Raw genomic sequence first — 14,102 nt, forward strand, 5'->3', positions numbered from 1 at the left:
GTCAAAGCTTTCTGTGGCTGAACTTTCCGGTACAGGAGCCCATCTTCCGGGTATAACCTTTCCCACTGCCGGAGTATTTGCAGCACTCCAGTGGTAAGGGCTTCTCTCTCATTCTTGCTGGGCAGTTGTTGCCGGGCTGCCCAGAGCTGGATCTGTGAAAGTTCTCCATCTCAGTATACTCTTTGAGGCATTTGCCTGTACTGTTCCAGCAGTGGATTCACGATGTGTGTGAAATTCTTCACGAACCATCAGTAGTAGCCAGTTAGACCCAAGAAGGTCCTTATATCCTTTACCGTCTTCGGGGTGGGTCAGTCCCTTACTGCTGTGTGCTTCTCTGGGGATGGTCTTACTCCTTCAGCTGAAACGATATGCCCCAGGTACTCAATCTGGGTTTGGAACAGATGGCATTTGAAAGGTTTCACCTTTAGGCCCTGTTCTTGGAGCCGGCTCAATACTTGCTCTAATCGCTGCAGGTGTTCCTCAAATGTGCTAGCATAAACGATTATGTCATCCAAGTATAACAGCGTGGCATCAAAATTCAAGTCCTCCAGACACTTCTCCATCAGTCGCTGAAAAGTTCCCGATGCATTTGCCTGTCCGAACGGCATTCGGTTAAATTCAAACAGCCCCATTGGTAATATAAAGGCCATCTTTGCTAGTTCGTATTCCGACATTGGTACCTGCCAGTAGCCGCTTGCCAGATTCAGCGTGGAGAAATACTTTGCATGTCCTAGGGCGAGTCTTGAACGGTACAGGCATTTAATTTATGGTAATCCACGCAGAATCTGAGGGTCCCGTCTTTTTTTTGGACACGGACAATTGGAGCGGCCCACGGGCTCTGGCTTTCCCAGATCACGCTGTTCTGCAACATCTTGGAGAGAATCCCTTTCACCTCCTGATAGAGTTGTGGAGGAATCTGCCAATAGCGCTCTCTTATGGGTGCCGCTTGCCCTGTTAGAATCTCGTGGGTGATGGCGGTGGAGCAGCCAAAGTCATCTTCATGCTGGGCGAACACATCTCGATAGCGTCCCAGTCGGACTTCCACTTGCTGCATCTGAGTAAATATAAGCCCCAAAAGCTCGGCCCGCATTCGATCAAGTATTTTCCGTCCCTCTTTCTGTTGTAATGACTCTGACACAGAGGAAGCTTCTATAACCACAATCCAAGGATCTTCTTTCTTTGTGGTCAATTGGAAGGTCTGGGGGTAACATCAATTCTTCTGGCATGCCGACAATTTGGGCTTACTCACTCTTAGGAGACAAGATCAGCGGTTGTTCTCTCAGATTTATACAGCGTACCAGTACTTTCCTGCGCTCACGGTAGCCAGTGTTCATGCGACTAGGACCCCTTGTGGTAAGTTCTCCATAGCAGTTGGCTCCAATTGTATCTCTACTCCTTCCAGGGGTGTGCAGGCCCGGACAGGCAAGGATAGCACGGGCGGTCTGGGGTGTATTTCCAGTCTGCCTGCAGCTGAGATGATTACTTTTCCTAGTACTTTCCCTTCGACAGAGGCTTCTTGGGCCTGTGCTGACCATATCAATTGCTGGAATAACTTCCTCTGGAGAGTCTGTGGGCTGCACTGTCTTAAGAATACAGTGCCTTGCGAAAGAATTCGGCTCCCTGGAACGTTGCAACCTTTTCCCACATATCATGCTTCAAACATAAAGATACCAAATGTAAATATTTGGTGAAGAATCAACAATAAGTGGAACACAATTGTGAAGTTGAACAAAATTTTTTGGTTATTTTTAAATTTTTGTGGAAATTCCAAAACTGAAAAATGGGGCGTGCAGTATTATTCGGCCCCTTTAACTTAATACTTTGTTGCGCCACCTTTTGCTGTTATTACAGCTGCAAGTCACTTGGGGTATGTCTCTATCAGTTTTGTACATCGAGAGACTGAAATTCTTGCCCATTCTTCCTTGGCAAACAGCTCGAGCTCAGTGAGGTTTGATGGAGATCATTTGTGAACAGCAGTTTTCAGCTCTTTCCACAGATTCTCGATTAGATTAAGGTCTTTGACTTGGCCATTCTAACACCTGGATACGTTTATTTGTGAACCATTCCATTGTAGATTTTGCTTTATGTTTGGGATCATTGTCTTGTTGAAAGACAAATCTCCGTCCCAGTCTCAGGTCTTTTGCAGACTCCAACAGGTTTTCTTCAAGAATGGTCCTGTATTTGGCTCCATCCATTTTCCATCAATTTTAATCATCTTCCTGTCCCTGCTGAAGAAAAGCAGGCCCGAACCATGATGCTGCTACCACCATGTTTGACAGTGAGGATGGTGTGTTCAGGGTGAAGAGCTGTGTTGCCTTTACGCCAAACATATCGTTTGGCATTGTTGCCAAAAAGTTTGATTTTGGTTTCATCTGACCAGAGCACCTTCTTCCACATGTTTGGTGTGTCTCCCAGGTGGCTTGTTGCAAACTTTAAACAACACTTTTTATGGATATCTTTGAGAAATGGCTTTCTTCTTGCCACTCTTCCATAAAGGCCAGATTTGTGCAGTGTCCGACTGATTGTTGTCCTATCAACAGACTGTCCCTCAGCTGTAGATCTCTGCAGTTCATCCAGAGTGATCATGGGCCTCTTGGCTGCATCTCTGATCAGTCTTCTCCTTGTTTGAGATGAAAGTTTAGAGGGACGGCGGGGTCTTTGTAGATTTGCAGTGGTATGATACGCCTTCCATTTAAATATGATCGCTTGTACAGTGCTCCTTGGGATGTTTAAAGTTTTGGAAATCATTTTGTATCCAAATCCGGCTTTAAACTTCTCCACAACAGTATCATGGACCTGCCTGTTGTGTTCTTTGGTCTTCATGATGCTCTCTGTGCTTCAAACAGAACCCTGAGATGATCACAGAGCAGGTACATTTATACGGAGACTTGAATACACACAGGTGATTATATTTATCATCATTAGGCATTTAGGACAACATTGGATCATTCAGAGATCCAAAATTAACTTCTGGAGTGAGTTTGTGGACTGAAAGTAGTAACGGGGCCGAATAATATTGCACGCCCCACTTTTCAGCTTTTGATTTTCCATAAAGATGTTAAATAACCAATAAATTTCGTTCAACTTCACAGTTGTGTTCCACTTGTTGTTGATTCTTCACCAAAAATTAACATTTCATATCTTTATGTTTGAAGCATGATATGTGGGAAAAGGTTGAAAAGTTCCAGGGAGCCAAATACTTTCGCAAGGCACTGTGTATGTATATATATATATAAACACTGTATAGCCTAAAGGGGTTGTTCTAGTATCTCATTTTTTTTGCATCATATAGACCACCAAATTTTAAGGCACTTGCTATATTTACATTAGCTTAAAATATTGCACATTTTCAAAAATATTTCCCTTTCATCCTTTGATGGCACCCTACTGTATTTCTAGTGGAACCATATTGCAGCTCATCCAGCACATGCACTGTAGTAACATGAAAGTGAGCATCTGCATCTATTATAGTGCTAAGAGGCTGCTCACCTTATTCCGTGCCTTTACCTGCCCACTACTCACTTTTGATATCATTCGATTGTAGCACAAGAACCTATAAACAAAATGCTAATAAATATTCTTGAAGGGTTAGTACTGGTACAGCCCTCTTAAATCCCTCTATGCACATTAGACTTTAGACTAATGTCGGCCGAACCTACCAATATTGACGAGTTCAGACTACAGTCTGATATGCATGAGGTCCCCGGAAAACTGATTGTAGATGGAAATGTACTTTTCGTACTTTGGTACTTTTCGTACCGATTTCGTACTTCCATTCGCTTTTATCTCCTACGTGTAAGCTATCACCAGACATGTCTGGCGATGGTTCTATCATAGAGAATACAGTATCGCCCGGCTGAATGAGTGCTCCTGTGTATGGAAGAACCAACTGAGATGGCTGCTTGTTTAACAACTGGCCAAAGCATTGTTTGAGTGGTTGATCATGCAACCTGAAATCCTCATGGCTTACAGCGCACAGGGCAATTCCAGTCTTTAGACTCTTCCAGACACAGGCCACGGTCACACGTTGAGTATTTGGTCAGTACTGTATTTTACCTCAGTATTTGTAAGCCAAAACCAGGAGTGGGTGATAAATACAGAAGTGGTGACGTGTTTCTATTATACTTTTCCTCTGATTGCTCCACTCCTGGTTTTGTCTTACAGATACTGAGGTAAAATACTGACCAAATACTGAATGTGCGATCGTGGACATACGCTGACTCTTCAGACTCAGATTCGCTGTTCAGTGAGAGTTACTGAAAAATGGAGAAAAAAATGCAAAAAGGAAAAAATTTATTTACCTACATAGTCACATGAATAATTTTTAAATGTGTTATATGTACACAATATACTCCAAAAATTGATTGTGTTAGGTTAATGATTATCTTGTATATGGATGTTTATAATATTAAATTCTCTTTCTTTCAAGGTTCTTATAATTTTAGCCCTTTCCTTTCTTGAGAGACGAATCAATAAGTCAAGATTTGATGATAAGCTCCAACTTCTTGATAGGCGATTTGGATTTGTCATGTAGGTATTTTCATGCCATTTTCTTGCTATAAGTATTAAAGGGGTCATCCAAGCAGAAATGACCACCCACTATTCAGCTGTTTATAAGTTTCAGCACTGGTTTGATGTAACCATGAAAGGAGCGGCCCTGCAGTATTCGGTATGGCTACTACACGTTGAATGCAGCTATTCAGTTGCGCTCTGTTCAATTTGTTAACATGTGAGCCCCACAAATCTGAAACTGACCTAGCCTAAACATATCTTCTGACCAGAAAATTCCTTTAAGGCACTTATTATAAAAGCCTGAATTTTTTTACACATGTAAATTTTAAAGTCAAAGTAAATTTCAGCTAATAAATAATGTAATAAATAATTTTAATAATTAAATTACATATCCCATCGCAAAGCAAAAACACAGAAACAGTATGTATGTATGTATGTATGTGCTCAAGTAAATACGAAGTAATGGCCCACATTGGAGTTTGTCACAGAAGGACAAGAGAACCTCCAGCATTCCCATAAAACCTGAGGCTTTACTTAGTCCACATTTACAATTCAAGCAACTAAAAACCCAGAATCACATCTTACACATTTCAAGGGGCACTGTTGGGGCACCTATAGGACCCATACACATTAAACTATTTTCGGCAAGCTTGGACATCAGTCTGACTCTCCTCCAACAAGTGATATCGGGGGAATTAAGAGTCCAGAATGTCAGATTTTGGACTTATAATCCTTTTGTTCTCAACAAAATAACCTTGGCCAGAGATGTTTAACAGCAGCTCATTGGTGGAGAACACAGGATAGCTCGGCAGAGCAAGCGCTCTTGTATATAGTCAAGATATAACTACTACACATTATGCTGCAATGTTAAAAGAAAAAAGGTTTAGAACCGTGTTATCCAGTTGAAAAAAGATTGTTCTCAGAGGGAAAAAAAACGAAATAATAATTTTGTAGTTAGGATACCTTTTAATGGCTAACAAAAATAAATGATGTTACAAAGCAAACTTTCAAGACTTCTTAGGTCACTTCATCAGACATGGTCTAACAAAGTATCTGAAGAAACACAAATATATATATACACACACACACATGCACGCACGCCAAAAGAGCAGAGACATAACCTAATAAATGGAAATTTAAGTAAACAAAAACTGAGCTCAGAGACTGACTCCTTCATTAGCTTAGACAAGTGGTGTGAAAGTTTTACTGTCCCAATAACGATGTAAGATCAGAGGCCTGAAGCCCTCACTATGTCTGGAGCAGATTCCTCAGATTTTGTAGTAAGGCCGGAGTCACACTAGACTAGTAATAGGGATGAGTGCTATGAGATAAAAAATCGCATAGCACTCGGACCAATGTTAATCTATGGGGCAGCTCCTATCATCCGTTGTTTTCTCGTCCGTATTATACGTGCGAAAGAAATCGCAGCATGCTGCGATTTGCACTGTATATATGCCAAGAATCGCCAACGAAAGTCAATGGGTGCAAGAAACTCACACATCACATGGACGATCAGTGTGACTTGCGAGAAATACGCACCAGTGTTCTATAGAAAAGCTGGCAATTCAGTACAGTCTACAGTAAAATTACACTGACAGGTTAAAATAGAATAGATAAAATAAATGTCTACACATAGTATAGGTGTATATATATATATATATATATATATATATATATATACACTATATGGTGGCCCGATTCTAATGCATCGGGTATTCTAGAATATGTATGTATGTATGTCGCGCTTAGCACAGCCACGTAGTATATAACACAGCCACGTAGTATATAACACAGCCACGTAGTATATACCACAGCCACGTAGTATATAGCACAGCCACATAGTATATAGCACAGCCGCATAGTATATAGCACAGCCACATAGTATATAGCACAGCCACATAGTATATGGCAGCCACATAGTATATAGCAGCCACATACTATATAGCACAACCACGTAGTACATAGCAGACACGTAGTATATAGCACAGCCCCCCCCACATCTGCCCCCAGTCACCCCTTTCTCTTCCCATTGCCCTGTAGCATTGGCATATGGGGTAATAAGGGGTTAACGTCACCTTGCTATTGTAAGGTGACATTACACCTGGTTAATAATGGAAAGGTGTCAATAAGACACCTATCCATTGTTAATCCAATAGTATGAAAGGGTTAAAAATACATACACATTAAGAATAAAGTTTTTTAATGAAATAATTAAACACACAGGTTTTAACATCTTTATTGCACTCTCAATCCAGGCAAAGCCCTTGTTCTCCTGTAAAAAATGCCAAAATTAAAAAGCAACAATATCCCATACCTGTCCGCCGTACAGTCAAGACCCACACAGTAATCCACATCTGGGGACATTTACATTTTACAACCGGGAGCACTGCTAATGCGGCCGCTCCCGGCTGTAAAAGACTGGGGAATGAACGAAATGCATGGAACGGAGCTTCGGTGACTAGGGGTGCCGTCACCAAAGCTGCACCCCCTGGCGGCATGAACTCAAATGAACTCTTCAGTGTGGGAAAATCAGCTGGCATTTCAACCCCTTATTACCCCATATGCCAATGCTACAGGGCAGTGGGAAGAGAGAGAGGCTAAGTGCCGGAATAGGCACATCTTACAGATGCACCTTTTCTAGGGTGGCGGGAGGTGCTCCCTGAACCTGTTCCGTTGGACTAATTGGGGACTCTGTAGATCTACCTGCATGTGTTGTTCCAGCGTTCTTGATAATAAATCTGTGGAATCATCCCTTGGCCTGTTGTCCCTTCTTGCTCTGCCGTACACCCCGTCACAAACTGGTGGCAAGCAGCGGGATCAGAGCAGAAGGAATGGAGGACAATGGCCCAACATCGGGAACCAGCACCGCAGAGTACAAGAACTGGACTTTGGGGAGCCTACAATCAAAGGCCCGTGAAGTAGGAGTCCGTTTTAAAGGACTCTCCAAGGAGCAGCTAATTGAGGCTTTGGAAGGAGTTCGCCTGCAAGATGACGCTGAGGAAGGATCCTCACAGCAAATGGAGGAAAGACTGCAGCCGGAGGTAAATACCCAAAAGAGTCAGTGGGTTGTGTGGTACGAGGAGGAGTTGGCATTCCTGGGAGAGGAGGTCACAATAGACGATAAGAGAGAGGCCATTCACAGAGCTCAGGAGAGGGAGGCCATTCACAGAGCCGAGGAGAGGGAGGCCATTCACAGAGCCGAGGAGAGAGAGAGGGAGGCCATTCACAGAGCTCAGGAGATGGCATTGCTGGAGAGGCAGATCGCTTTGGAAGCAGCTAGAAGCTCCAGACAGACTGGAACCCCAGCACCCACCATGAGGGAACTTCCCAGAGTGTCCCGCAAAGACTTCAAGCCGTTTAATGAGGCTGCAGGCGACATTGAGAGCTTCTTCCAGGACTTTGAGCATCAGTGTCGATTAATGGAAGTCCCGGACAGGGAGCGAGTCCGACATCTGGTGGGGCTCTTAGAGGGTGGAGCTGCCGCAGCCTATAGAGCCATGGGCCCTCGAGAGAACTGTGAGTATGCGGAGATTAAACTGACTATTCTAGAACATTATGCTGTGACGCCAGACACTTACAGGACTCCGTTCCGTACTTTAGCCTGCAATGAGGAAGTGTCTTTCAAGATGTAAGCCCACAGACTCAATCAAATATGTAATCGCTGGCTGGAAGCAGAGGAGGCCTTAACCTGGGAGACCTTTCTCTAGGTTATCCTAAAAGAGCAGTTTTACTTCAAGTGCCCTGCTGAGATCTGGGAATGGGTGCGTGAGAGGAGACCAGCCACTGTGGAGGAAGCTGCATCTCTCGCTGATGAGGTTCTCACCATCAAGCCTCAGTGGAGGGTTCTGTTAGAGGATCGAGAGAGGCCTACCAGCCCCACAACCCCGGTGGCCCCCAGTTCTTCTGTCCCCATTGTTCCCCGTTCCTCTAAGCCACCACCTCATGCTGATACCCGTGTAAATGTCCGTCCAGTTGCTTCTACTGCGTTTTCTGGAATACGACGAGGAGAGGAAGTAGCAGAGCGCAGGTGTTATGGTTGTGGGCATCCGGGGCATCTGCAGGCCTCATGCCCAGCCAGCCCATGGAGGAGTCGTCCTCAAACCCCTACAGCACCTTCAGGTGGGAGCCGGCCTCCAGGTTCCCTTACCCCTCGCCCAAGAGGACGCCTTGGATGGAGTGAGACCCAGCACCGATGCTATCGATGTGGGCAGCCAGGGCATCTGCAAGCCTCCTGCCCAGCTGTTCAAATGAGGATTGATCCTGTACCCAGTCGTATTATTAATTACGTACAGCCAAGTGCCATGGAGGAAGACGTGTCACCACTACGTGAGGACTGGCCTAGTGCCTCACCCACCCATGTTGCACCGCTAGGAGTTTATGGTGTGCGACCTGCAGCTATGGTGACGTCTGCTCATCGAGGTAAGCACTTGCAGGAGGTCATGCTGGATGGACAGAGACTTATTGGATTTTGTGACTCGGGGGCTTTCCTCACACTGGCTGATCCCCGAGTGGTTCGGCCTGAGGCAATCCATAGAGGACCTGGGATTGTTATTGAACTGGCTGGTGGACATTGGAGGACTATTCCCACAGTCACTGTGGATCTGAACTTTGGTTTTGGGGTCAGGCGATGTGTGGTTGGGGTGATGGGAGGTCTGCCTGCAGATGTTCTCCTGGGCAATGATGTGAGAGAGCTACGATGCCAATTCGGGGCTGCATGAAGCCACCTGTACGTTACGCTCTGCCTGTGTGTACTTAACCAGCGACCTGTAGAGGTCCCTGGTACGTACACAAATTGGGAGGGGAAGGGATTGTCATGATATGTACTTTTGCCCTGACCTGTATTTTAATAGTATGCCATTTGATGTATATAACTGTTCTCTGGTTTCTATTAGCTGTAATATATGTATTTTCTTGTGCTTTGAGTTAATCTGTAACAAAATGTCTCCTTCCCCCAATACTTGCAGCCCTAAGCTATAATGTAATTAAGCTTTGTCAACATCACTAGGAAGGAATAGCCATTCTTCCTCACAGCAGGTGGCTAGTCAAATGTACATACTACGGAGTCGACTAGTCTGGAATCTTCTGTTGGACCCAGCCATTGAATAGAAGGTGTGACCCCTACCCCCCTTCATGGGTGGATCCCAGGAGCTCAGACAATCCATTCTTATTTTGAGTTCAGATGTGAGTTGACTTTTGGAAGGAGAAGGAGTGGGGATTCTTAGCTGAGGCAAGACCCCACGTACATCTGTGACTGTGGAAGCGAACGGGACGAGACTTGAGCTGAGGACATATCTCGTCATTCGTGGGATTGTTTTGAAATCCCTTGGACTCGTGTGGACTATTGTTTTGTTAGCTGGCACAAGGATTATCGGGAGGTGCCCCCTGAACCTGTTCCGTTGGACTAATTGGGGACTCTGTAGATCTACCTGCATGTGTTGTTCCAGCGTTCTTGATAATAAATCTGTGGAATCATCCCTTGGCCTGTTGTCCCTTCTTGCTCTGCCGTACACCCCGTCACACCCCATATGCCAATGCTACAGGGCAGTGAGAAGAGAGAGAGGCTAAGTGCCGGAATAGGCACATCTTACAGATGCACCTTTTCTAGGGTGGCTGGTGGCAGATGGTTTTAGCGGGGGGCAATAACCATGGTCCCTCTCTGGGCTATTAATATCTGCCCTCAGTCACTGGCTTTCCCTCTCTCGCGGAGAAAATTGTGCTGGAGCCCACGCCAGTTTTTTCCGTGAATTAATCCTTTAAAATTTAGGAGCTGTAGGTGTTAAATTACACACACACTACTAACATTATTAGTGAGGGACATATAAAAATCTAACAGATATGCAATGATTTACTGTATGTAAACCATGTCTCATATCCTGTCGGGTTCGGTAATGATTTAACAAAAGCCGACAATTGAATCACCGGCTATTCGGCTATTTAGCTCTGTATGAAACAAAAAAAAAATATATATATATATATATATATATACATACTGTATATATATACACATATATATATATATATACAGTACAGACCAAAAGTATGGACACACCTTCTCATTTAAAGATTTTTCTGTATTTTCACGACTATGAAAATTTGACATTCACACTGAAGGCATCAAAACTATGAATTAACACATGTGGAATTATATACTTAATAAAAAAGTGTGAAACAACTGAAATTATGTCTTATATTCTAGGTTCTTCAAAGTATCCACCTTTTGCTTTGATGACTGCTTTGCACACTCTTGGCATTCTCTTGAGCTTCAAGAGGTAGTCACCGGAAATGGTTTTCACTTCACAGGTGTGTCCTGTCAGGTTTAATAAGTGGGATTTCTTGCCTTATAAATGGGGTTGGGACCATCAGCTGTGTTGTGCACAAGTCTGGTGGATACAGAGCTGATAGTACTACTGAATAGACTACTAGAATTTGTATTATGGCAAGAAAAAAGCAGCTAAGTAAAGAAAAACGAGTGGCCATCATTACTTTAAGAAATGAAGGTCAGTCAGTCCGAAAAATTGGGAAAACTTTGAAAGTGTCCCCAAGTGCAGTGGCAAAAACCATCAAGCGCTACAAAGAAACTGGCTCACATGAGGACCGCCCCAGGAAAGGAAGAGCAAGAGTCACCTCTGCTTTTGAGGATAAGTTTATCCGAGTCACCAGCTTCAGAAATCGCAGGTTAACAGCAGCTCAGATTAAAGACCTGGTCAATGCCACACAGAGTTCTAGCAGCAGACACATCTCTACAACAACTGTTAAGAGGAGACTTTGTGCAGCAGGCCTTCATGGTAAAATAGCTGCTAGGAAATCACTGCTAAGGACAGGCAACAAGCAGAAGAGACTTGTTTGGGCTAAAGAACACAAGGAATGGACAATAGACCAGTGGAAATCTGTGCTTTGGTCTGATGAGTCCAAATTTGAGATCTTTGGTTCCAACCACTGTGTCTTTGTGCGACGCAGAAAAGGTGAACAGATGGACTCTACATGCCTGGTTCCCACCATGAAGCATGGAGGAGGAGGAGTGATGGTGTGGGGGTGCTTTGCTGGTGACACTGTAGGGGATTTATTCAAAATTGAAGGCATACTGAACCAGCATGGCTACCACAGTATCTTGAAGCGGCATGCTATTCCATCCGGTCTGCGTTTAGTTGGACCATCATTTATTTTTCAACAGGACAATGACCCCAAACACACCTCCAGGCTGTGTAAGGGCTATTTGACCAAGAAGGAGAGTGATGGGGTGCTACGCCAGATGACCTGGCCTCCACAGTCACCAGACCTGACCCCAATCGAGATGGTGTGGGGTGAGCTGGACCGCAGAGTGAAGGCAAAAGGGCCAATAAGTGCTAAGCATCTCTGGGAACTCCTTCAAGATTGTTGGAAGACCATTCCTGGTGACTACCTCTTGAAGCTCATCAAGAGAATGCCAAGAGTGCGCAAAGCAGTCATCAAAGAAAAAGGTGGCTACTTTGAAGAACCTAGAATATAAGACATATTTTCAGCTGTTTCACACTTATTTGTTAAGTATATAATTCCACATGTGTTAATTCATAGTTTTGATGCCTTCAGTGTGAATGTACAATTTTTATAGTCCTGAAAATACAGAAAAATCTTTAAATGAGAAGGTGTGTCCAAACTTTTGGTCTGTACTGTGTGTATATATATATATATATATATATATATATATATATATATATATATATATATATACATACATACATATTCTATTCCCTCTCCACTCTTTGTCTACACTCCCCACCCCACAAACTTGCACACTCTCGCAGAAATCTTAAACATCTCGATCTACCCTCACTCTCTAAATCCCTCCTCCCTCTTACAGATATAAGTTCTCTACACAATGCGAATGCCGCTGCCTCTCTATATAATACCACTATAGCTGTAGCTTCGAAATTTGTTGCCCCTCTCACACAAACCAAAGCTTGCAAAATCAACAGACAGCCCTGGCACACCAGCCTGACCAAAGAACTGAGACGGGCTTCCAGGGCTGCTGAGCAGAGATGGAAAAGATCCCACTCCAATGAGCACTTAATCGCATTCAAACAGTCCCTCACTACTTTCAAGGTCACACTCGCCACAGCTAAATAAACCTACTTCTCAGCTTTCATATCCTCCCTGTCTCACAACCCTAAACAGTTATTTAACACCTTCAATTCTCTCCTCCGTCGCCCAGCACCTCCTCCCTCCTCACTCATCTCAGCTGGAAACTTTGCCTTTTTTTTCAAGCAGAAGATTGATGACATCAAAGACAGTTTTGGTCGACAACCCACAGAGCCCTTCCTCCCAACTGTCCAGCCCTCCACCTTCTCCACCATTACAGAAGATTGACTCTCCACTCTACTCTCAAGATCGCATCTCACCACCTGTGCACTTGACCCGATCCCATCCCACTTCATCCAAACCTCACCAAAGTCTTCATCCCAACCCTAACCCATCTCTTCAACCTATCACTAACAACTGGCATTTTCCCCTCAAGCTTTAAACATGCCTCAATCACACCTATCCTCAAAAAGCCCTCTCTTGACCCATCCTCTGTATCTAGCTATCGCCCTATATCACTTCTCCCCTATTCCTCAAAACTACTGGAACACGTCCATCTTGAATAGTCCTCCCACCTCTCTTCCTGCTCCCTCTTTGACTGCTTACAATCTGGCTTCCGGTCACACTATTCCATTGAAACTGCCCTAACTAAGGTCACCAATGACCTACTAACTGCCAAGGCCAAGCGACACTACTCTGTACTCCTCCTCCTGGACCTGTCCTCTGCCTTTGACACAGTGGACCACTTTCTTTTATTACAGACCCTCTCATCTCTTGGCATCACTGACTTAACCCTTTCTTGGATCTTATCATACCTAACAGACCGGAAATTCAGCATCTCCTACTCGCACACCACCTCCTCACCTCGCCTCCTATCTGTCGGAGTCCCGCAAGGTTCAGTCCTAGGGCCCCTGCTCTTCTCCATCTACACCTTCGGCCTGGAACAGCTCATAGAATCTCACGGCTTTCAGTATCATTTCTATACTGATGACACACAGATCTACATCTCTGGACCAGATATCACAACCCTACTAACCAGAATCCCACAATGTCTGTCCGCTATTTCATCCTTCTTCTCCGCTAGATTTCTAAAACTTAACATGGACAAAACAAAATTCATCATCTTTCCCCCATCTCACTTGACCCCACCAACGGACCTATCCATTAAAGTAAATGGCTGCCCACTCTCCCCAGTACCACAAGCTCACTGCCTTGGGGTAATCCTTGACACTGATCTCTCTTTCAAACCACATATTCAAGCCCTTTCCACTTCCTGCCGACTTCAACTCAAAAATATTTCACGGGTCCGTACATTCCTGTTGTGGATTCTGTTTGTGGGCTCCCTCTGGTGGTTACTGCTGGTACTGGGTGACTTTGGTGGGTTGCGGCCTTTGGTTTCCACCTGTCCATCAGAGGCTGGGTGTTTCCTATTTTACCTGGCCTTTCTGTCATTCCCTTGCTGGCTATCAATGTATTCAGATGTGCTCTGTTTGGTTCCTGCCTACCTGCTCCCAGATCTTTCAGGATAAGCTAAG

At 44.3% G+C, this 14,102-nt stretch overlaps 1 protein-coding gene across 4 annotated transcripts in view; it reads left to right on the top strand.

Annotated features, from left to right (window-relative positions):
• LOC143764731 (stimulated by retinoic acid gene 6 protein-like) overlaps positions 1-14,102 on the top strand; it is a 211,061-nt gene that overhangs the window by 46,800 nt on the left and 150,159 nt on the right. For 2 of the 4 annotated variants that reach the window (XM_077250616.1, XM_077250626.1), the window contains exon 3: positions 4,430-4,530. The exons of the other annotated variants lie outside the window; for them this stretch is intronic. In XM_077250616.1, the coding sequence (XP_077106731.1) occupies positions 4,430-4,530 (101 nt within the window). The remainder of the gene's footprint in view (positions 1-4,429; positions 4,531-14,102) is intronic. 4 annotated transcript variants of the gene reach the window in all.

Source organism: Ranitomeya variabilis, chromosome 1, assembly GCF_051348905.1.
Source record: "Ranitomeya variabilis isolate aRanVar5 chromosome 1, aRanVar5.hap1, whole genome shotgun sequence".
In the NCBI taxonomy this organism is placed as follows: Eukaryota; Metazoa; Chordata; class Amphibia; order Anura; family Dendrobatidae; genus Ranitomeya; species Ranitomeya variabilis.